Source organism: Polyodon spathula, chromosome 23 (genome assembly GCF_017654505.1).
Source record: "Polyodon spathula isolate WHYD16114869_AA chromosome 23, ASM1765450v1, whole genome shotgun sequence".
NCBI lineage: Eukaryota > Metazoa > Chordata > Actinopteri > Acipenseriformes > Polyodontidae > Polyodon > Polyodon spathula.
This window is the reverse complement of record NC_054556.1, coordinates 396,523-421,286: the sequence shown is the minus strand read 5'-3', so window position 1 is coordinate 421,286 and position 24,764 is coordinate 396,523. Positions and strand designations below refer to the sequence as shown.

At 49.5% G+C, this 24,764-nt stretch overlaps 1 protein-coding gene across 4 annotated transcripts; it reads left to right on the top strand.

Annotated features, from left to right (window-relative positions):
• Nucleotides 1–4,591: 4,591 nt before the first annotated feature.
• LOC121298195 (cell death activator CIDE-3-like) lies at nucleotides 4,592–19,159 on the top strand. Of its 4 annotated transcripts, none has more exons than XM_041225133.1 (7): nucleotides 4,592–4,731; nucleotides 11,279–11,362; nucleotides 12,499–12,640; nucleotides 12,874–13,023; nucleotides 13,362–13,549; nucleotides 16,613–16,753; nucleotides 17,000–19,159. In XM_041225133.1, exons 1-7 carry the CDS (start codon nucleotides 4,607–4,609, stop codon nucleotides 17,172–17,174), a joined length of 1,005 nt encoding a protein of 334 aa, XP_041081067.1. In that variant the 5' UTR covers nucleotides 4,592–4,606; the 3' UTR covers nucleotides 17,175–19,159. The 4 variants fall into 4 exon arrangements, with proteins under 4 accessions (XP_041081067.1, XP_041081069.1, XP_041081068.1 ...); XM_041225134.1 differs by lacking the exon at nucleotides 4,592–4,731 and adding an exon at nucleotides 5,348–5,613; XM_041225136.1 differs by lacking the exon at nucleotides 4,592–4,731 and adding an exon at nucleotides 8,052–9,400.
• The last annotated feature ends 5,605 nt before the right edge of the window (nucleotides 19,160–24,764 follow it).

Below are 24,764 nucleotides of genomic sequence, written 5' to 3'. Positions count from 1 at the left end.
TCCGACAGGAGGGCAAACCACTGGGATCTCAAGGATGTCGGGTTCTTGTCCTCCTTTCTGGAGCTCGAACCGAGCCTGCGATTTACTGGCTGCATCCAAACTTCAATTAGAGAGTCAAAGGTTTCAGTGGTCAACTATTATTATTATTATTATTATTATTATTATTAATTATACATTACTATCTTTACAATCACGGGAACTTATTTAAATAATTGAAATTGTCAATTGCAAAGCATTTTCTTTTAAACAAAACAGTACACATTGTTAACTATAAAAACATACAACAATACAGTTCGCAGTACAAGACAGTACAATTAAAAAAGAAAAGCTACCAAACTCTTCAATCATGCGGCAGGCTAGCGCAGCACGAATTCACTGTATTGAATAAACTCTGCGGTCAATTAAAGGGCACACAGTAACTGCGCAGCAACAGCGTGGGGCATTTCAGAAAAAAAACGGAGGCAATTCCAGCCCTGTCTATCCGTTTGATATTAAAAGGTATGACGTGAGTAATACACAGCGCCTTAGAAAATAAAAAAACACAAAGAACTGGAAATACTAAAATATACGTGTTACATATATATTATATATTGTTAATATCAATCCACAGATTTTTTTTTTTTTTTAATGGTAAAAGTACTTCGTCCTTTTCACTGTAATTACAGGTGCCACTGTTTAATATAATTAGTGAGCCAGCCTAGTCACTTTAATTTTATTTAAAATATAATTACAATGACGTGTTATTAACAGAAAACATTACATCCTATTTTACAGTATATTAGTTTGACATTATTGCATATCTTTCCAGCACAGTTTGAGATAATTTCTTATTTCTTACCTTCTAATCCCGGCGAAGGCGCCAAACCGACACCTTCACCTGAGGCAGCTCGAGCGGCGAGCGCGCTCTCTGGGGCGGGAGTGAGGGCGCTAGGCGCGAGGGCAGAAGCGCGCGGGAACGAAGCGCCCCCAGAACCTCGCGCTGCGGCTCCGAGTTCAGACTCGGGTCACCTCGGGGTCACGATGCAACCCAGTCTGCAAAACGCACTGAGGCGCCCGCCGTGTGAACGCAAGCCCGCCGTGTGAACGCAGCCCGCGCGTGTGAACGCAGCCCCGCAGCCCGCCGTGTGAACGCAGCCCCGCAGCCCGCCGTGTGAACGCAGCCCCGCAGCCCGCCGTGTGAACGCAGCCCCGCAGCCCGCCGTGTGAACGCTGCCCCGCAGCCCGCCGTGTGAACGCAGCCCCGCAGCCCGCCGTGTGAACGCAGCCCCGCAGCCCGCCGTGTGAACGCAGCCCCGCAGCCCGCCGTGTGAACGCAGCCCCGCAGCCCGCCGTGTGAACGCAGCCCCGCAGCCCGCCGTGTGAACGCAGCCCCGCAGCCCGCCGTGTGAACGCAGCCCCGCAGCCCGCCGTGTGAACGCAGCCCCGCAGCCCGCCGTGTGAACGCAGCCCCGCAGCCCGCCGTGTGAACGCAGCCCCGCAGCCCGCCGTGTGAACGCAGCCCCGCAGCCCGCCGTGTGAACGCAGCCCCGCAGCCCGCCGTGTGAACGCAGCCCCGCAGCCCGCCGTGTGAACGCTGCCCCGCAGCCCGCCGTGTGAACGCAGCCCCGCAGCCCGCCGTGTGAACGCAGCCCCGCAGCCCGCCGTGTGAACGCAGCCCCGCAGCCCGCCGTGTGAACGAACGCAGCCCGCCGTGTGAACGCAGCCCCGCAGCCCGCCGTGTGAACGCAGCCCCGCAGCCCGCCGTGTGAACGCTGCCCGCAGCCCGCCGTGTGAACGCTGCCCGCTGTGTGAACGCAGCCCCGCAGCCCGCTGTGTGAACGCTGCCCCGCAGCCCGCCTGTGTGAACGCAGCCCCGCAGCCCGCTGTGTGAACGCAGCCCCGCAGCCCGCTGTGTGAACGCAGCCCCGCAGCCCGCTGTGTGAACGCGCCCGCTGTGTGAACGCAGCCCCGCTGCCCGCCGCTGCCCGCTGTGTGAACGCTGCCCGCTGTGTGAACGCAGCCCCGCAGCCCGCTGTGTGAACGTGTGAACGCTGCCCGCAGCCCCGCTGCCCGCTGTGTGAACGCTGCCCCGCAGCCCGCTGTGTGAACGCAGCCCCGCAGCCCGCTGTGTGAACGCAGCCCCGCAGCCCGCCGTGTGAACGCTGCCCCGCAGCCCGCCGTGTGAACGCAGCCCGCTGTGTGAACGCAGCCCCGCAGCCCGCTGTGTGAACGCTGCCCGCTGTGTGAAAGCCCCGCAGCCCGCTGTGTGAACGCAGCCCCGCAGCCCGCTGTGTGAACGCTGCCCCGCTGCCCGCTGTGTGAAGCGGGCTTCAGCGAGCTGACACGACTCCGCTCCCCCAAACTGCGTCCCTCTTCTGTGAATGGACGGCTTGATAGAGATCTCGAGGGGACGAGTCTCGCTGACAGGTTGACAGGATTATTATTATCATTATTATTAGTAATAGTATTATTAGTAACTAAGCCAAACGCTGGTGTCCTGAAGCTGCTGTTCCTTGGATCGCCACAGGAGGGGGCTGTAACCTCTTTGTGAATCTGGAGAAGCGTGCAGTTCTGCAGGAGGTGAGTGAAATGTGTGGATTAATACAGTACATGCATTCGGAGTTGGCAACCCGTTGCTTCCACTAGGTGGCACTGTCGTATCAGACGTTGAATGGAAATTGTGAATGACTGCATTTTGAAACAACATTCAGACATGGTTAACCCAGGCACTAGGATCTGCTACCTGACCGTCACGGAGCTGTCCCACATATCCGAAGACATCATCATCACCACTAGCAGGTAAGCCAGTCCGGATCAGCGGTGCTGAAACTGGAGCGGCACAAAACCGTTATCCGATTGTCTGGATCGAGCTCTCCATGGGCGAGGGTCACTGGTGTGGATCGAGCTGATTCACCATTGCAAGATAGACGAGAGAAGAACAGCTGCCTGGGTTTGTGTGGCTCGCTGTCATCCACAGAGTCAAACCCAAGCAGCTGCTTCTTCACTCGTTTCTCTTTGCAAGGTAAATCAGCCCGATCCACACCAGCGACCCCAGCCTGCTTGTCAGCTCCTGATCCCAGTGGTGCAGCGCTGGGTTTGTGCCGCTGTGTTGTTGAGTGATGGTGACGTGGAGATGATGATTCCCCCCCACTCCCCCCCCTGGCAGTACCACGCTGTGGTGCTCCTCTGCCACGTGCAGCGCAGCGACTGGCTGGCCAGTAAGATGTTGAGCAGGCTGGCGCGATGGGGCCTAATTAAGGCCTGGAGAAGGAAGAGGTGCGCGCAGGTGAGGGGGACAGGGAGAGTGGAAGAGGGAGAGGGAGAGAGAGGGGGATGGAGGGGGAGGAAGAATGAGGGACAATGTGGAGAGAGAGGAGAGAGAAGGAGAGAGGGGGTGGGGAGTGTTGGAAAGGGAGCGGGAGAAGGAGGGGGATTGTGGGAGAGGGAGAGAGAGGGAGAATGAGGGGCAGTGTGGGAGAGGGAGAAGGAGGAGGAGTGTGGGAGAGACAGAGAGGGAGAGAGTGGGGGATGGGGAGTGTTGGAAAGGGAGAGGGAGAAGGAGGGGGAGTGTGGGAGAGGGGAGAGAGAGGGGGGAGAGAAGGGGATGGAGGGGTAGGAAGAATGAGGGGCAGTGTGGGAGAGGGAGAGAGAAGGAGAGGGGGGGGTGGGGAGTGTTGGAAAAGGAGAGGGAGAGAGGAGGGGGAGTGGCAGGAGAGAGGGGAGAGAGGGAGAATGAGGGGCAGTGTGGGAGAGGGAGAAGGAGGAGGAGTGTGGGAGAGGGAGAGAGAGGGAGAGAGAAGGGGGATGGGGAATGTTGGAAAGGGAGAGGGAGAAGGAGGGGGAGTGTGGGAGAGGGAGAGAGAGGGAGAATGAGGGGCAGTGTGGGAGAGGGAGAAGGAGGAGGAGTGTGGGAGAGACAGAGAGGGAGAGAGTGGGGGATGGGGAGTGTTGGAAAGGGAGAGGGAGAAGGAGGAGGAGTGTGGGAGAGACAGAGAGGGAGAGAGTGGGGGATGGGGAGTGTTGGAAAGGGAGAGGGAGAAGGAGGAGGAGTGTGGGAGAGACAGAGAGGGAGAGAGAGGGGGATGGGGAGTGTTGGAAAGGGAGAGGGAGAAGGAGGGGCGGGGGTGTGAGAGGGAGAGGGAGGGGGGAGAACTCTTCTGGAGTTTAGAATACAAAGCCCTCAAGCACTGCACACAAACATTTTGTGGGACAATTGTAATAATTTCTGCAATGAAAAACAGAGCAGGGTTTATGCAGACCAGGGCCCTACACTTCCCCTGCTGTTAAGGATTGAATTGGTCTGGAATCAGAAATGCACACTTCATTAGAGTCAGTGCAGGGTTTGCATAGCCACACACCAGCCTGTGTGTGTGTGTGAGTGTGTGAGGTGACACTGTGCTCTGAAAATACAACATTGCAAACAATCCAAGAGGAATCTTTACCCAGACACTGATGCATGCCTGTACTATTAGCATCGCATTCTCCTTCACACTGACATTACCCTGTTACAAAACGCCCCGGGGCTGAGACCCGGAGCCCCGACCTTCACGGTGAAGTGAACCTTAACCCCCCACGACGTAGGCTCTGTCACGTGAAGGAGGGTCCGGATTCCACGTGACTGACAGTAATGAACAGCAGCTGTAGATCCCCGCAGTGTCTCAGCAGCCCCCTTCGCGTTTCACCTGCTCAACACAGAGACGACAGCCGGGCAGCTAATAATATTAATACACAGAGAGAGAGAGCTGACAGCGAGTGAGTACAGAAGGGTTCCCAGATGTGCGAGTGATAGCGGTGTCGAGTAACCTCTTACGCACTGTAACGCTTTCAGGTACCCGAATTGAGATGCTGTGATTCGTCCAGTCCACGGTTCGTTTGATTTGTGAATTCGAGAGTCTGTGCGCGTTACTGTTTGTTCTGTATATTGCTTGCACGCAGCACTGTGCTGGATATTGCTTGCACGCAGCACTGTGCTGGATATTCCTTGCACGCAGCACTGTGCTGGATATTCCTTGCACGCAGCACTGTGCTGGATATTCCTTGCACGCAGCACTGTGCTGGATATTGCTTGCACGCAGCACTGTGCTGGATATTGTTTGCACGCAGCACTGTGCTGGATATTCCTTGCACGCAGCACTGTGCTGGATATTCCTTGCACGCAGCACTGTGCTGGATATTGCTTGCACGCAGCACTGTGCTGGATATTGCTTGCACGCAGCACTGTGCTGGATATTGCTTGCACGCAGCACTGTGCTGGATATTGCTTGCACGCAGCACTGTGCTGGATATTGCTTGCACGCAGCACTGTGCTGGATATTGCTTGCACGCAGCACTGTGCTGGATATTGCTTGCACGCAGCACTGTGCTGGATATTGCTTGTTTTTAATTTACTTTCGGCGAATGTTACTTGCATTAAAATTTTTTACTAGCAAAACAAAAACTGTGCGCACGAAACAAGTGCATGATACAGCAGCGGCCCGTGCCTGTGAGCCGATAGAGTGAGTGCTGCTCTTTCCATGCTGGATACAGCAGCACTGAAGAGGCTTCTACTGGGAGTGCAGACTGTGGAGGGATCCATGTTAATACCATTTCAAACACACGCTGCCGCCAGTGGATTTCCTGCCCCAGCCACATGGGGTTTGTTATTGTTTCCCTTCCTTTATTGCAGTGTTTCTGGTTTGTGACAATGCAGTGCTGGCGCTCGTATAAGAGTGTTTGGACAATGTAGCAGCAGCTAACCGCAAAGCATTGCGCAGGCGTGTGTGCGTCTGTGTCTGTCTGTGTGGCGCTTGTTTGTTTTTAGGGAGCAGAGCTGTTCATGGTTTGTAATTGACCTGTTCGTGTTAAACGCTCGTCTTCCAGTATCTTGTAATGGCTATTGGTGCTGTGCATTGAACTGGTTACAGTTACAGGAGTCGATTGTTCCAGAAAATCGATGAGTGTGTTATCCGACCAGCTCCAGACGTGTTATCAATCGTTACTATCCACTCACTGTTAATTTTATCAATCGTTACTATCCACTCACTATTAATTTATTCAGTCGTTACTATCCACTCACTATTAATTTAAAGAGTTGAAGGTTATTTTAACTATGGCTCAGCTCACTGTAGGGCCCGGGTGAGGTCCCTATGATGCTGTAATGTAACAGTTTGAGTTGTTGATGTAACAGTTAATATCAAATTGTGAATAATTACTGTATTTGTTGTTTGAACCAGAAAGACAATCGAATCTTGATGATACAAAATTACACTCTTAAAATAATTCACCTGCAGTTAAGTGACCACTGCAGTCTGCCATTCATAACTCTGTCTGTCTATCTGCCTGTCTGTCCATTTGTCTGTCTGCCTGTCTGTCTGTCATCTATCAATCTATCTATCTATCTGCCTGCCTGTCATCCATCTGTCTGTCTTATCTATCTATCTATCTATCTATCTATCTATATCTCCTACGGATAGATAGATACAGACTATCTATCTATCTATCTATCTCTATCTATCTATCTATCTATCTATCTATCTATCTATCTATCTATCTATCTATATCTGCCTGCCTGCCTGCCTGTATCATGCCTTAGATAGATCTATATAGTCGGACTAGACGGACGGACAGTAGATAGATAGATATAGATAATCTATCTATCTATGATCTGCCTATCTATCTATCTATCCTATCTATCTATCTATCTATCTATCTATCTATCTATCTATCTATATGACGAGATAGATAGATATAACGGACGGACGGTACAGTATAAGATAGATAATAGTATCTATCTATCTATCTATCTATCTATCTATCTATCTATCTATCTGCCTGCCTATCATCTATCTATCTATCTATATCTGCCTGCCTGCCTATCTATCTATCTATCTATATCTGCCTGCCTGCCTGTCTGTCTATAATATAAAGAATAATGAAGTGTAGAACTGAAGCACGTATGAAGAAGCTGTCGCATAGCTGTCAGTTTTGAGCGGAGCTCCAGTCAGCAGTTGTAATCATGTTCACTCCACTGTGTTTGTTTGCCTCGGTCCTAATCGTTGGTACGAGGTCACTTTGATGTGATTCCAGTCTCTTTCTGTGAAAGTCAGTGTTCCAGTATGGCCCGGTATTGGTTAATAATAAGTGAATGGTGTGTGAACAGTCCTCAGCTATTTCTCCCGGTGGAATGGACTCATTTCTTAGATTTCTTTATCAGGGCCGCAGTTTGCAGGACACTGCATCGCAAGCTGTAATTGTTTGCTAAAGCTTTGCATGATAGTCCGGGTGAATAATTCAGAGATTTTAGTTTATGCATTACTTTGCTTCAGACAGCAGGGTTAGAAACTCACACCAGCCCTGCTGCACCCAGTCCTGGGCTTCAGCACTCCCCTCAGTGAAGTCTGTTATTATTATTAATATTGCAATGATCAGGAGCCAGGAGTTTGAGCAGGGTTAGAAACTCTTTACTGTCCGCGTCCCTCAACTCGTCCCCAACTTAGAGTGTGGTTCGGCGACGACTGGGTCAGGACCGGTCGTGCGGAGTTACTGCAGATAATATGATAATAATCATAATAATAAGTACTATCTTACTTATTAGTATTATTATTATTAGTTATTGAAGTGATGCCCTGCTGCTGTTAGAATCTCACACTAGCCCTGCTGCTGCTGCACCCAGTCCTGGGGTTCAAAACTCCCCTCAATGAAGTCTATTATTAAAGTGAGCTGCCTGGTTATTGTAGTAATATACCTGAACAAGGGGAGTTCAGAAGCCCAGGGTTTGTGTGATTCTGTGGCATGACTGCGTTATACACCAAGGAGATTCCTTCATGACCAGCACAGGGTTACCTGAGTATTACTGACTGCTAACAGAGTTTTTTTTAGTTGATTGTTGGCAGTTTTTAAACTGTAACCAAAAAACACTCTTGATTGCCATGTGCTGCCTCTTTAAAACGCCCTGCGAAGTTACAAACACGCCACTCTCTGCAGCCAATCTGCACGGGCTGGAACCGAGCTGAGAGTTTTACAATCCCAGTTTCATCACATTGCAGCCGGCTGGGGAGTGCCTGCTGGACACTGGGAGCTGCTTGCTGGTGACCTCGGCTTGACTGGCTCTGGGAGAAACCCTCAGGGAATCTGCACACTCATTAACTTGGCTTCGCTGGCTGTGTATTTCTTTAGCAGGGCTTTAGTCTTTGTAATTTGGCTTTACTGTAGTGGTGCCTTTAAGACACTGTCTGAGTGAACTCCAGCACTGAGTTATGAAACTGTTCTGTGCCGCTGCCCACCGTGTGCAAACAGTGGGGAGGAGGGTTGTGAGCTGTGTTGAGTGACTGAATACAGGGGTGGAAACAAGACGCATACTGATCCAATCCTGGTCTTGCTATGAGTTTAATAAGACACACCTCTGAGCTTGTTCACTGCACACTGGGGCTTGTACTGAAACCTGGAATGAGTGAAACTGCTGTGCAATCGGAGGAGTCTTCTTGCCATCCTAGAATTACTGCATCTGCACCGAGAGATGCTGCTTTTGAGTATCGTAGAATGCGTGGTGCTGGAGATTGTGTGAGAAATGCAAGCGCGCTGAGAGGCCTGCACTGTCACTCCTGAGATATGCGCGGATAGGGTTATGAGTGCAGCAATGCTTCAGTCAATCCAGCACAGTCCGCTTTTTGTTCTGTTTTTAAATACTAGTGCAGTTTTCTCAATGCGTATCGTATTAGGAATATGATAATGTGTACATGGCTTCAGTTGATGGTTTTTAGAAAGTGTGTATTTTAAATTTTTATAATAGTGTTCTTCATGTATTGGTTATTGTAAACAAGCCCCTGTCCAATATTCGATCAGTACGTTGGTTGCCTGATTGCACCTCTAATATGCCAGATCAAGTTCAATAAAGCATATTTAAAATCCAGTGAACTGTGGTAAATGTGTAGTATATCCACAGGAAAGGCAGGGGGGAGCACAGTGTGTGTGTGTATATTGATTGATTTCTGGATGTAGGTGAAAGGTGATCTATATGAGGCTCATGTGACTGGCATGTGGAACAGTCAGGGTGGAGCCAGCTGATTAAGACCCTCTTTCACAATCTGGAGTACAGTACAGAGAGGCTGGGTGTTACTCAACAAGACACACTCTGACCGTGCAGTGAAGTCATTGTTGTGAAAACTCAGGGTCAAAGTGCATAGCTGGGCTGAGACAGAATACAGCCTCCAGCACCCCGGAACAGCCAGCATTCGAGGAGCAGTGAGCTGAGAACCTTTCCACTCGTGACTGCAGCAGCGTCAGTGCAGTACAGAGTCAAGCAGGGTTACACTGAGTCAGAATACAGCCTCCAGCACCCCGGAACAGCCAGCATTCGAGGAGCAGTGAGCTGAGAACCTTTCCACTCGTGACTGCAGCAGCGTCAGTGCAGTACAGAGTCAAGCAGGGTTACACTGAGACAGAAGTAAGTACTCAATGCACAGCAAAGCCAAATTAGTGTGAACTGAATAATGTCTAAAGCTGTGTAGAACTTTGAGGGGAAGTATTAGAATGACAAGACTTCTTACTGCAGACCCAGGGAAGATTTAGAGAGGAAACTGGTTTTACTTAATTTAAAAACTAATGTTCTGTACAAAACTATGAGCAGAATTACATGTTCGAACTGGCAGCGAGGTGGAAACAGAGCGCTTTCTTTGACAAAGTGTTCAGCTGGAATGTTGAGGGTGTGTTAATATGTACCTTGTCTTAAAGTACAGGGGTGTGTCTTCTAGTGAGAAAACGAGAAGACGCTATTATACAAGAAGAGTCGGGGAAACAGTGCATATTAACAAAAACCCCTTTCTCCACTGTGTGTAGCTCAGAGTCTCTGTGTGTGTGAGTGTGAGAGAGAGAGACTAGCTGGTGTGTTTGTGTGTGTGTGGTGTGTGTATGTGTGTGTGTGTGTGTGTGTGTGTGTGTGTGTGTGTGTGTGTGTGTGTGTGTGTGTGTGTGTGTGTGTGTGTGTGTGTGTGTGAGACTAGCTGGTGATGTTTGAAGCTCGGATTGTGTGTGTGTGTGTGTGTGTGTGTGTGTGTGTGTGTGTGTGTGTGTGTGTGTGTGTGTGTGTGTGTGTGTGTGTGTGATGTGTACTGCTGATCGACCACTACAAACTTCGTGAGACTCCACACCCCTGATCGACCACTACAAACTTCGAGCCGACATGCCACGTGTGTGTGTGTGGGTGTGTGTGTGTGTGTGTGTGGGTGTGGTGGTGGGGGGGGCTGCGAGTGTGTGTGGGGTGGGGAAGGGTATACACAGCACATCTATGTGTGTGTGTGTGTGTGTGTGTGTGTGTGTGTGTGTGTGTGTGTGTGTGTGTGTGTGTGTGTGTGTGTGAGACTAGCTGGTGATGTTTGAAGCTCGGACAGTGTGTGTCTGAGACTAGCTGGAGAAATCGTTGATCTAACGCAGTTGTTCTGATTCTTAGAGAAACGCTTGTATTTCAGGTCCAAGACGTGATCATTTCTGTTTTTCGCCATTTAATGAAATGTTTGTTCTGAAGTGTGAAGTAAAAGCACAGTGAAATTCCCAGAGTACTGTATTGTGATTTTCTGTTCCTGGTTGTAGCTCAGTGCTCGGAGTGTGGTGTGTTCCAGGTCGTGGCTCAGGGCTCTGTTGAGTGTGGTGTGTTCCAGGTCGTGGCTCAGGGCTCTGATGAGTGTGGTGTGTTCCAGGTCGTGGCTCAGGGCTCTGATGAGTGTGGTGTGTTCCAGGTCGTGGCTCAGGGCTCTGATGAGTGTGGTGTGTTCCAGGTCGTGGCTCAGGGCTCTGTTGAGTGTGGTGTGTTCCAGGTCGTGGCTCAGGGCTCTGATGAGTGTGGTGTGTTCCAGGTCGTGGCTCAGGGCTCTGATGAGTGTGGTGTGTTCCAGGTCGTGGCTCAGGGCTCTGATGAGTGTGGTGTGTTCCAGGTCGTGGCTCAGGGCTCTGATGAGTGTGGTGTGTTCCAGGTCGTGGCTCAGGGCTCTGATGAGTGTGGTGTGTTCCAGGTCGTGGCTCAGGGCTCTGATGAGTGTGGTGTGTTCCAGGTCGTGGCTCAGGGCTCTGATGAGTGTGGTGTGTTCCAGGTCGTGGCTCAGGGCTCTGATGAGTGTGGTGTGTTCCAGGTCGTGGCTCAGGGCTCTGATGAGTGTGGTGTGTTCCAGGTCGTGGCTCAGGGCTCTGATGAGTGTGGTGTGTTCCAGGTCGTGGCTCAGGGCTCTGATGAGTGTGGTGTGTTCCAGGTCGTGGCTCAGGGCTCTGATGAGTGTGGTGTGTTCCAGGTCGTGGCTCAGGGCTCTGATGAGTGTGGTGTGTTCTCTTCCAGGCAGGTTGGCTGCAGTGAAGTGTTGCTGATCATGGATTACGCAATGAAGTCTCTCAGCTTGTTCTCTCCCAAGTCCCTCTCCAAGTAAGTCAGTAACACCTACACCTGCTTCTGTCACATCTGTTTGATTTATTTTTAAATGTGATTGTTCTGAAACCTTTTCCTATTACATACAGATAAAAACCACATTCAGCACGATTACATAATGATGCATTTCACCACAGTGTTTCCGTCGCTGGACACCGTGTCTGATGTCTGCTTTTATTTCGAGCATTTCTAATACAATGAGGGAGACTTCGCGCTGAAAGGGTTGGCATCACTTGTTAAGTTTCTTTTTAGTTTTTGCAAATCCGATTCTCTGAAAACGAAGACGTTAAGGAGTCTGTAAGCCACCCCCTCAATCTTTTCTTATAGAAGGAGTTGTTAGACCGAACTGGGTGGAATCTCGAATTGTGTTTCATGACGTGTTTCCAGGAATTTGCTCTCGTCAGTTGATTTATTGACACGAGGGAAGCGTGTCTGTTTTGCTGATTTCACAGCAAATGAATTCAGCCAGACAGAGGAAAGCCGTTATTCTGTTATTTTTTCCATGTTCTGGAGGAGTTTGTTTTTATTGAATATTTTCCGGTAGAGGAGTGTTTCAGTGGTGCTATAGTTTAGCTTGCTGGCTGTACCTCCGAGTGTCTGTGTGTGTCAGTGTGTCTGCATGTCAGTGTTTATGCTCCTCCCCTCTTATCAGCCATGCCAGCGTGGATCTCTCCACGAGGACCTCAGTGTTTGCTGACATTCCTGTGCAGATAAGAGGTCTCTATGCAGGGTACCTGCAGCCTGCATTGTGTCCCTGTATTATGAAACCCACACAAAACATCCAACAACCTGACTCTGCTCTCCTGCAGTTTTCAGTGGAGGTCAGCCGTTCCATAACCCCCAGTAACAGAGCGGTGAATCAAGCGCAGCTGAGCGACACCGCTGATTAGCAGCACTTGCTGATGAAGCTCTTCACAGAGGACCCGTTTATTCATTGATTCGCTGTGGCTCGCTCGCGTTGTCGTGACCTAGCGGTTATTCACAGGTGCTCTCAGTGCACTCTCCAGTGTGTTCGCAGTGCAGCCAGTGTGACTGTTCCCGTTCATATCAGTGTACTCTGCCGTGTGTTCTACTCGCTCGCTGAGTGTCCCGTGTGAGGAGGATTTTACTGACTCCTCCCCCCCTCCCCCCAGGTGCGTCTCCGCTAGCGCCTCCATGACCCAGCAGCTACTCGCAGGCCCTGCCACCCGACCCAAACCCTTCCGGGTCGCAAACTTCAACCGCAGCGTCAAGAAGGGCATCATGGCTGATGGGCTGAGGGACCTTCTGAACAAGGTGAGAGAGGAGAGGGGAGAGCTCTGTTGTTAATAGAGAGAGAGAGAGAGAGAGAGAGAGAGAGAGAGAGAGAGAGAGATCTGGTGCCTCTCCAACTCCCGGACCCCTGCATGTCTCCAGTGAGTGCTATTTGGTTCTGGGAGGTGAGGAGAGAGAGATGGAGAGAGGGATAGAGGGGAGGAGAGATAGAGAGGGAAGGAGAGAGGTTGATGTCGTTGCTCCTGCCTCCCCAGCTCCCGGATGCCCTGCATGTCTCCAGTGTCTGCTCTCTGGTCCTGGAGGAGGACGGGACGATGGTGGACACAGAGGAGTTCTTCCAGACCCTGGATGACAACACTGTCTTTGTGGCGCTGGACAAGGGACAGGAGTGGACCCCCAGTGAGGTAAGGACACAGAGACACATTCTGAAGACATGAATCATGACATTAACAATGTATTGTGTACTCTTCAGTTTTGGTTTTTTTTTAAACATGATGTGTAATACGTTGGTATGTCCAGTACTCATAAGGTGCTCTCATACCATAAGAGAGACTTGGTATACTGGACACACAGCTTATGATAGGAGCCCATCAGACTGGCAGGTACATCACGATACACAGTGACAGCTTCCTTTGAGTCTCCACATGCTCACTGTCTGTCTGTCTGTCTGTCAGGTGCATCACGATACACAGTGACAGCTTCCTCTGAGTCTCCACATGCTCACTGTCTGTCTGTCTTTCAGAATGGAGAGTACCGCTTGCACCTCACGGACAGGCCTCGCCGCAGGAAGGATGTCGCCAGGATCACCTTTGACCTCTACAAGACGAACCCCCGCGATTTTATTGGCTGCCTGAACGTGAAGGCCACCCTGTATGGCATGTACACCGTGTCATATGACCTGCGCTGCTATGGGGCCAAGAAGATGATGAAGTGAGTGTGAATATCAGAGAGAGGAATAACCGTGTGAGTGAATATCAGACAGAGAAATAACCATGTGAGTGAATATCAGAGCTAGAGACACAGAGAGGAATAACCATGTGAGTGAATATCAGAGCTAGAGACACAGAGAGGAATAACCATGTGAGTGAATATCAGAGCTAGACACACACAGAGTGGAATAACCATGTGAGTGAATATCAGAGCTAGAGACACACAGAGAGGAATAACCATGTGTGACAGGGTCTTCCTCGGGTCACACGCGTGGGTAGCCGCTGTTCAAGCATACAGAGAGACTGAGGTTGGTGTTGAAACGCCGGCACAGGCGCGCAGGATTTATTAACAACAAAAAGAAAGTGAAAGTAAAATAAAGGCGGTCATGTGACGTTACCAGCGATGGTAACGCACAGAGGACAAATACAGAAAACCGTACAAAAAGTGCAAAATAAGACACAATACCCCAAACTATAACTCAAAAGGTGCCGTGAAAACGGCAGGCCTTGCAGCAGCCCCGATCACAGCGATCGCCATGCTTTTATCTTGACGCTCTGTTGAGACACGCCCACCTGCCTGCTGGAACAGCTGATTGCTTTCAGCTGCTGCTCCACGCAGACCGGTAATCGTCCCCAGCGGAGCGCCACAGCAGCTAAACAATTAAATCAATTGTAACAATTAACACAAAAACATACAATAAACTAATTAAGTACCAAAACGTCACAAAATAAACCCATTCCCACATATAAACCACACCAACACTAATTTACCACTGTGCAGGGCAATCGCACTGCCACATACCTCCCTCCTTAGGATGAGCCCCAAGGGTTCATCCGACAACACCATTCACTTATTTAATTTTATTTATTTATTTTTTTTAACACACTACATATGGGTGGGTGGGAGGGAACATTCGAGCCCAGCCAGCCTCAACCAGCCACCAAACAGCTAACTGGCTCCAATGCTATCACCACAGTATCATCAATACAATTTATCACCATTATCTCGATAATTTATCATTACCATCACCATTACTATTTCCCATCACCATCATTTATACAATACTCTACTAACAATCTACTCACATGCAACCATTAACACACCAACAATTATTAACCCCCAGGGCTTCTATAAGGGGGCGCCCATTCAACCCCGCTTACCCCCTAAACCCAGTGTCCCTTCACGGGGCTCCTCTCCAGAGGATTGACCCGCCTCCTTCTGAGACGATCCCCCACAAACGACAGGTCCTCCTTCGCTGACGCTCGGCAGGCAGTTCCTCCCGCTGGCGTCCGGGCAGGCAGTCTCTCCTCCTCCCTCGCCAGCTTCCAGGACCGGAACTCCTCCTTCTGCAGCTCTCGGGGACGGACCCTCCTCGGCCTCTCTGGCGTTCGGGCGGGATGTCTCGGCTCCTTCACAGTGCCTTTAAGGACAGCGGCTCCATCCCTCTCCTTCAGCAGCCCCTCAGGGTTACCTGCGGTCTGCCCTTGTCCCCCCCAAAAAATTTCAGGGGTTTGCTCCTCCTGTCTCTCTGTAGCCATCTAGCCTTGCTTCGGCAGGATGCAGCGGAATCCACTTCCGACACCATATGTGACAGGGTCTTCCTCGGGTCACACGCGTGGGTAGCCGCTGTTCAAGCATACAGAGAGACTGAGGTTGGTGTTGAAACGCCGGCACAGGCGCGCAGGATTTATTAACAACAAAAAGAAAGTGAAAGTAAAATAAAGGCGGTCATGTGACGTTACCAGCGATGGTAACGCACAGAGGACAAATACAGAAAACCGTACAAAAAGTGCAAAATAAGACACAATACCCCAAACTATAACTCAAAAGGTGCCGTGAAAACGGCAGGCCTTGCAGCAGCCCCGATCACAGCGATCGCCATGCTTTTATCTTGACGCTCTGTTGAGACACGCCCACCTGCCTGCTGGAACAGCTGATTGCTTTCAGCTGCTGCTCCACGCAGACCGGTAATCGTCCCCAGCGGAGCGCCACAGCAGCTAAACAATTAAATCAATTGTAACAATTAACACAAAAACATACAATAAACTAATTAAGTACCAAAACGTCACAAAATAAACCCATTCCCACATATAAACCACACCAACACTAATTTACCACTGTGCAGGGCAATCGCACTGCCACACCATGTGAGTGAATATCAGAGCTAGAGACACACAGAGAGGAATAACCATGTGAGTGAATATCAGAGCTAGACACACACAGAGAGGAATAACCATGTGAGTGAATATCAGAGCTAGAGACACACAGAGAGGAATAACCATGTGAGTGAATATCAGAGCTAGAGACACACAGAGAGGAATAACCATGTGAGTGAATATCAGAGCTAGAGACACACAGAGAGGAATAACCATGTGAGTGAATATCAGAGCTAGAGACACACAGAGAGGAATAACCATGTGAGTGAATATCAGACAGGAATAACCATGTGAGTGAATATCAGAGCTAGAGACACACAGAGAGGAATAACCATGTGAGTGAATATCAGAGCTAGAGACACACAGAGAGGAATAACCATGTGAGTGAATATCAGACAGGAATAACCATGTGAGTGAATATCAGAGCTAGAGACACACAGAGAGAGGAATAACCATGTGAGTGAATATCAGAGCTAGAGACACACAGAGAGGAATAACCATGTGAGTGAATATCAGAGCTAGAGACACAGAGAGGAATAACCATGTGAGTGAATATCAGAGCTAGAGACACACAGAGAGGAATAACCATGTGAGTGAATATCAGAGCTAGAGACACAGAGAGGAATAACCATGTGAGTGAATATCAGAGCTAGAGACACACAGAGAGGAATAACCATGTGAGTGAATATCAGAGCTAGAGACACACAGAGAGGAATAACCATGTGAGTGAATATCAGAGCTAGACACACACAGAGAGGAATAACCATGTGAGTGAATATCAGAGCTAGAGACACAGGGTGTCTCTCTCTCTTCCTCTGTGCAGAGACTAATTAAAGACCTGTGTTTCTGTTTGAAGTAAAAGTAACTATTGAGCCTGACCTCAGTGTAGTAAACGTCTTCATTGCAGCTGCAGTGCTTGCTCTCGGTTTCACTCGGACTCTCACGTGAACTGCAGGGATGTGAATTGGACTCCTATTGCACAGCAGTCGCGCAGTCCAGGGTTACTAGAGGCTTCATCAGCCACAGTGTGTATAGGTAACAAGCTCAGGTGAGTCTTCTTAAACTCGCAGTAAAACCAGGAATGGATCACACTGCTGTGCAATGGGAGTCTTATTGCCATCCCTGAAATACCGTAAACGGTGAATTTGTGAAGTGACTTAAACTTGTGTTTGAAATATCGAGGGGAGCAGTGATAGAAGCACATGAGTGGGATCTCTCTTTCATCATCGAAGGCACCGAGAGACCAAGACGTTTGTCTTGTGATTTTGTTTGTTTGTTTGTTTGTTTGTTTCAGGGAGGCCCTGCGCTGGACCCTCTTCTCCATGCAGGCCACAGGCCACGTCCTATTGGGCACATCCTGCTACATGCAGCAGCTATTGGACGAGGAGGAGCAGGGGGCGGAGCGGAAAGAGCAGCTGACCCAGCCCACGCAGCTGCAGAGCATCCTATGGGGAAAGACAGCGGTGTGACTTCACAATGGGGAGGGGGCGGGACCACACTGAGGGCTGAGTTACACAGCATTCTTCACACCATGGACTGTGCTGGAGTATTCGGGACATTTGGAAAGGGGAGCTCATTTACCGACGGGCTGGCTCCCAAGCCATGCTTTGTTAACATGCTTTGAGTTTTGACTCTTATAGTGTCTGTGTATTGCGTGCTGTTCTCGTATAACAGAATTTATAAGTGGATGTTTTTACTATAATGCGGTATGAATTATCGTTTTTCAGTGTATTTGAAATTTAAAAGAATAATCCAGTGTTTGTTTAGATCTTGAAAGCCACCCTCCTGCATGAGTTTTATTCAGCAGGAAGTCTGAGAACGAGGTGTTTTTCTACCCTACGGGCTGCCTGTGCTGCACGGGGCTGTAATAATTATTTGTTTTTGTATTCACGTTCTATCCTCCTTCAGGTTTATTGTGGGCTGTTAACCACGCCGCGGGCCTCTGTTTGGCCACGCCGCGGGCCTCTGTTTGGCCACGCCGCGGGCCTCTGTTTGGCCACGCCGCGGGCCTCTGTTTGGCCACGGCGCGGGCCTCTGTTTGGCCACGGCGCGGGCCTCTGTTTGGCCACGGCGCGGGCCTCTGTTTGGCCACGGCGCGGGCCTCTGTTTGGCCACGCCGCGGGCCTCTGTTTGGCCACGGCGCGGGCCTCTGTTTGGCCACGCCGCGGGCCTCTGTTGGCCACGGCGCGGGCCTCTGTTTGGCCACGGCGCGGGCCTCTGTTTGGCCACGGCGTCGTTTCACTTCGTGTTCTGAACCACGATTTCTCACCTGGCTTGGTGTTCGTTTCAGAGACTCCCCTCCTCAGTGTTGCTGTCTTTGTTTTAATGTGTTTAACGACTGGGGCGTTGCACAATGCACACTCAGTGAGCGCTGATGAAGCCTGGTCTCTGCACTGTCACACATTTGAATGGATTGATTCACTTTAATAGCACTGTTTGTATATCTCTACAGCACCACAGAATACTTGAAGGTGTGTGAAACGCAGATCTGAACAGAGATGTGTCTCCTCTGCTCCGGAAGTGAGGAATTCAGAATAAACGCCAATATCCCAGATTACTTTATCTCCGCAGTGAAATGACATTGATCGTTTGTGACGGGCTGCCAGTGGCTGGCTGTGCCTGGTGTGGCACGCTAACCCCGCTGCCGACCCGGTTCCTTCTCGTATCGAGTCATGATGCTGTGTGCAAACACCAAGACGGGCCATCTCCATTACGCTAGTTACTGTGCTCTAGTGTATGAATGCTTCAAGGAGAGGGAATGCTTACTTCCACACCCAGGCCATTTAAAAACACAAAGCTCACCACTGCTGCCTGTAAATCCAGAACTCCCATTGATTTATGTTTCTTTTTGTTCTGATAGTTGTTTCTTTTGTAAAGTTGTAGTAGTGTGGAGAGGGAGAGGGTGGAAGATACATGTGAAGATTTTAAAAGTGATCAGTTCTAAGAAGCTGGCATACGGATATTGCAACGTTACATTTTTCTTTCAAAGGTTTGAATTAAAGGATTTGAATGCATATTATGTAGGATGGGGGGGTCAAGGGGGATCACCCTGTCCGACTGCTGCTGCTGTGGGGAGAAAAAAAATCTCTTGTGAAATAAAAATAGAAGGACACGCAATGCAAGACCCCCCCCGTCAGGAGTCACCCCTTATATAATGTGTCCCACAGTAACAGCACAGCAAAGTGTAATAAAGTATAGAGAGGTGAAGTAAAGCATATTTATAAAAACCAGCCATGTAATCGATGATAAACACGTTGGAAAGCTGACCATTCAGTGCAAATTTCTATTGGCCAACTTTTCTTAAAGAGTGTTTCAGGTCTCGGGCTGGTTTGTTACATGGAGTGTGTTAAGTCTATGAATAGAGGGCTGAAGCTGTATATTTAATAGAATTGTGCAATAAAATGATTTGTATATGATAATAATTCTGACAATAAAAGCTGTGTTTGTGTTTTTCCTGCAATGTTTCGTTCTGCATTGTGTGGTTTCTGTCCTGCTCTGCTGGTCGTCAGTATTAAAGTGCTCTGGACAGAGGAAATCACGGGACCACTGTGCTTATCTAGCCATGTAATAGCACAGTCAGGACTGGGTAACTGGCACTGTGTCCTGCTGTTACACGCCAGCTCCGAGATGTAATAGCACAGTCAGGACTGGGTAACTGGCACTGTGTCCTGCTGTGACACGCCAGCTCCGAGATGTAATAGCACAGTCAGGACTGGGTAACTGGCACTGTGTCCTGCTGTGACATGCCAGCTCCGAGATGTAATAGCACAGTCAGGACTGGGTAACTGGCACTGTGTCCTGCTGTAACACGCCAGCTCCGAGATGTAATAGCACAGTCAGGACTGGGTAACTGGCAGAGTGTCCTGCTGTGACACGCCAGCTCCGAGATGTAATAGCACAGTCAGGACTGGGTAACTGGCACTGTGTCCTGCTGTAACACGCCAGCTCCGAGATGTAATAGCACAGTCAGGACTGGGTAACTGGCACTGTGTCCTGCTGTGACACGCCAGCTCCGAGATGTAATAGCACAGTCAGGACTGGGTAACTGGCACTGTGTCCTGCTGTAACACGCCAGCTCCGAGATGTAATAGCACAGTCAGGACTGGGTAACTGGCACTGTGTCCTGCTGTGACACGCCAGCTCCGAGATGTAATAGCACAGTCAGGACTGGGTAACTGGCACTGTGTCCTGCTGTGACACGCCAGCTCCGAGATGTAATAGCACAGTCAGGACTGGGTAACTGGCAGAGTGTCCTGCTGTGACACGCCAGCTCCGAGATGTAATAGCACAGTCAGGACTGGGTAACTGGCACTGTGTCCTGCTGTGACACGCCAGCTCCGAGATGTAATAGCACAGTCAGGACTGGGTAACTGGCACTGTGTCCTGCTGTAACACGCCAGCTCCGAGATGTAATAGCACAGTCAGGACTGGGTAACTGGCACTGTGTCCTGCTGTAACACGCCAGCTCCGAGATGTAATAGCACAGTCAGGACTGGGTAACTGGCACTGTGTCCTGCTGTGACACGCCAGCTCCGAGATGTAATAGCACAGTCAGGACTGGGTAACTGGCACTGTGTCCTGCTGTAACACGCCAGCTCCAAGATGTAATAGCACAGTCAGGACTGGGTAACTGGCACTGTGTCCTGCTGTGACACGCCAGCTCCGAGATGTAATAGCACAGTCAGGACTGGGTAACTGGCACTGTGTCCTGCTGTGACACGCCAGCTCCGAGATGTAATAGCACAGTCAGGACTGGGTAACTGGCACTGTGTCCTGCTGTAACACGCCAGCTCCGAGATGTAATAGCACAGTCAGGACTGGGTAACTGGCACTGTGTCCTGCTGTAACACGCCAGCTCCGAGATGTAATAGCACAGTCAGGACTGGGTAACTGGCACTGTGTCCTGCTGTGACACGCCAGCTCCGAGATGTAATAGCACAGTCAGGACTGGGTAACTGGCACTGTGTCCTGCTGTAACACGCCAGCTCCAAGATGTAATAGCACAGTCAGGACTGGGTAACTGGCACTGTGTCCTGCTGTGACACGCCAGCTCCGAGATGTAATAGCACAGTCAGGACTGGGTAACTGGCAGAGTGTCCTGCTGTGACATGCCAGCTCCGAGATGTAATAGCACAGTCAGGACTGGGTAACTGGCACTGTGTCCTGCTGTTACACGCCAGCTCCGAGATGTAATAGCACAGTCAGGACTGGGTAACTGGCACTGTGTCCTGCTGTAACACGCCAGCTCCGAGATGTAATAGCACAGTCAGGACTGGGTAACTGGCACTGTGTCCTGCTGTAACACGCCAGCTCCGAGATGTAATAGCACAGTCAGGACTGGGTAACTGGCACTGTGTCCTGCTGTAACACGCCAGCTCCGAGAGGAGTCCGTGTGCCAGACTATGGAGTGACAGGGTTATGCATTCCCTGTAATGCGAAGCTCCACCACACAATGGACTGTCATTATAATGGGTGCCACTATTAAGCTGCCGGCCGGAACCCCTAATTCAGTAAAGAAAGGAGGCTGCTCTGCAGTGTTTCTCAAACTGAGACGATTGCAAAGTTCCCCTTTACAATGATGATGAGCGCCATGAAAATCATTCCGAAGCTAATTCGAGTCGTCGCCCCCCCTCCCGCTGGAGCCTGTTGGCAGCAACTACACTTGTAACAGCAGTGAGAAAGTCGTTCTCACACTCAGAGTGTCACTGACAACGCATTCTGAACATTTAAAACACAGCAGCGTCTACAGAAACACATGCACTTCATGACTTCTGCACTCCTGTGAACTAAGTGTTCAGTGGCTGCCTCTATTCAATCTCATTGAGAGGATACTTTTTCTTGCACACTTTGTATACCAGACAAAGCAAAGAGGGTACGATGTACATTAGAGGAAGGCACCCAACACTTAATCATACATGAAGGGCATGCAATTGAAATTGTGTAATATCTATCTAGTCTGTCCTCTGGTGAGGGTGGTGAGAGTCCCATTGCTGTGAGGCTCTCTGTGAAGCATGTACGTCAGCCAGCCAGCAGGCCACTGTCTGTCTGATCCGGTAATTTAGTTTAAACACAGCTTTTCAGAGATCTCAACATCCCATGGAAATGACAGAGTGAGAGGAGCCAGCTTGGATGATGAGAAAATGAGGAGCTGGCAGGGCAATGGGGATCATTTAAAGGAGACGACGAGGGATCAGCGGGCGCGTATTCAGAGGTATTGAGGAGGTGCAGAGCGATCCTCTTTCTACGCACCTGTCTGTCCTGCACACGCCCCCTGCAGGACATGCACTGCAGTGACTCCACCCAGAAGATTACTCTGTGATTACTCACCTCTTCAGTAATGACGCTGTGCTCATGAGTGTGATTCACTGGCACCGGCATTCTTGAATAGTCATCGTTTCAACTCGACAAACCTGGAAGTTTACACAGGATTTTGATGTGGTTGAAACTGTATATGTTTTATTAATACTACTCACTCTCTCTCTCTCTCTGTCTGTGTCCTTGCAGATGGAATCTAGATGACATTGCTTTGAAGAACGAAAACTATTATCAAACCCTCTGTAAAACAGTTGCATGGCAAAAACCAAATTGTTTTTAAAAACAGTCCTTAAAAACTTAAAACAGTCCTTGAAGTATTGTGAATACCATCCTGTGTGCTGCAGACACACCCCCTTCATAAAGATTACATACTAGTGTAGAGTTAAGCACACAGTCAATATCAAGCAGCCCTCATCAAACTAAGCAACGGGGAGTTGGTCTTGCCAACATGCCTGGAGAGGGGGCTCTCTCTCCTCAGAGAGCCGCGGGAGGGGAGATGAGTCATTATTCTCACACTGAGAAAAATAAAATAAACCTCAAACTTTTTTCTTTGCTGTTGCAGTGGTGGCGCAGTTGCAGGCAGCTGAGGGCCAACAACCCTGACAAAGAACGTTGTGAAGGGTTATCCGCGTGCCTGCGTGTGTCACAGTGAAGGACTGCACTCGTAGCAATGCTGTCTCCTGCAGCCTCGCTGAAGTTGTTGTGAATTCTGCTCGTACGTGGTGTCACATTCAAATCCAGCATTACAGGGATTATCACAGCCGGGGTCCCAGTGTGGAAATAAGACAGTTCCCTGGCAGGACTTTGATCTTGTGAAACGGACACACAGAGCAGTGCCTTGCATGATGCATGTATGAACCAGCGCAGTGGACGTTTGTAATATAACGGCACTCTGTATGTTTGACAATCCCATTTCAAACGCGTGTAAAAGAGATTACTGTCATAGAAGGCGCACAATATTACACGCATATATGCGTGCTTGTGGTTTATTTTTTATAGCTCGCCAGCCCAGATTGAGAGGCAGCTTCAAGGCACAGCAGATGGCAGAGTTGGCCCTCGATACCTGGTACATGGTAACAACTGGCTTATCCGCAGCTGTGCCAGCGCTTTAATATTGTCGACATGTGTGCGAATCAGCAACAGCTGTCAGTGGTGTTAATGTTTGTGGGCATCATAGCCGTGCAGTGTTCCAGGGACCTGAGAGGGAGCTCTGGAGTGATTGATTGATTTATTGATTGATGTGTGGTGTGTCAGGGAGCTGAGAGGGAGCTCTAGAGTGATTGATTGATTTATTGATTGATGTGTGGTGTGTCAGGGAGCTGAGAGGGAGCTCTAGAGTGATTGATTGATTTATTGATTGATGTGTGGTGTGCCAGGGAGCTGAGAGGGAGCTCTAGAGTGATTGATTGATTTATTGATTGATGTGCGGTGTGCCAGGGAGCTGAGAGGGAGCTCTAGAGTGATTGATTGATTTATTGATTGATGTGTGGTGTGTCAGGGAGCTGAGAGGGAGCTCTAGAGTGATTGATTGATTTATTGATTGCTGTGCGGTGTGCCAGGGAGCTGAGAGGGAGCTCTAGAGTGATTGATTGATTTATTGATTGATGTGTGGTGTGTCAGGGAGCTGAGAGGGAGCTCTAGAGTGATTGATTGATTTATTGATTGCTGTGCGGTGTGCCAGGGAGCTGAGAGGGAGCTCTAGAGTGATTGATTGATTTATTGATTGCTGTGCGGTGTGTCAGGGAGCTGAGAGGAGCTCTAGAGTGATTGATTGATTTATTGATTGATGTGTGGTGTGTCAGGGAGCTGAGAGGAGCTCTAGAGTGATTGATTGATTTATTGATTGATGTGCGGTGTGCCAGGGAGCTGAGAGGGAGCTCTAGAGTGATTGATTGATTTATTGATTGATGTGCGGTGTGCCAGGGAGCTGAGAGGGAGCTCTAGAGTGATTGATTGATTTATTGATTGATGTGCGGTGTGCCAGGGAGCTGAGAGGGAGCTCTAGAGTGATTGATTGATTTATTGATTGATGTGCGGTGTGCCAGGGAGCTGAGAGGAGCTCTAGAGTGATTGATTGATTTATTGATTGATGTGTGGTGTGCCAGGGAGCTGAGAGGGAGCTCTAGAGTGATTGATTGATTTATTGATTGATATGTGGTGTGCCAGGGAGCTGAGAGGGAGCTCTAGAGTGATTGATTGATTTATTGATTGCTGTGCGGTGTGCCAGGGAGCTGAGAGGGAGCTCTAGAGTGATTGATTGATTTATTGATTGATGTGTGGTGTGCCAGGGAGCTGAGAGGGAGCTCTAGAGTGATTGATTGATTTATTGATTGCTGTGCGGTGTGCCAGGGAGCTGAGAGGGAGCTCTAGAGTGATTGATTGATTTATTGATTGATATGTGGTGTGCCAGGGAGCTGAGAGGAGCTCTAGAGTGATTGATTGATTTATTGATTGATGTGTGGTGTGTCAGGGAGCTGAGAGGGAGCTCTAGAGTGATTGATTGATTTATTGATTGCTGTGCGGTGTGCCAGGGAGCTGAACGGGAGCTCTAGAGTGATTGATTGATTTATTGATTGATATGTGGTGTGCCAGGGAGCTGAGAGGAGCTCTAGAGTGATTTATTGATTGATTTATTGATTGATGTGCAGTGTGCCAGAGGGCTGAGCTCTGGAGTGATTGATTGATTGCTGCTTATTAAAAGTATGATCATGTATAGTATCACAATGTAAAACTGTAAAAAGATG

What these genes read in the sequence shown, in the direction of transcription:
- LOC121298195 (XM_041225133.1), top strand. Translation starts at nt 4,607, where the DNA reads ATGAACAGCAGCTGTAGATCCCCGCAGTGTCTCAGCAGCCCCCTTCGC. An exon ending in AGGAGTGGACCCCCAGTGAG is followed by an intron (nt 13,024 to 13,361) that starts GTAAGGACACAG and finishes TCTGTCTTTCAG; the next exon opens with AATGGAGAGTACCGCTTGCA. An exon ending in GGGGCCAAGAAGATGATGAA is followed by an intron (nt 13,550 to 16,612) that starts GTGAGTGTGAAT and finishes TCTTCATTGCAG; the next exon opens with CTGCAGTGCTTGCTCTCGGT.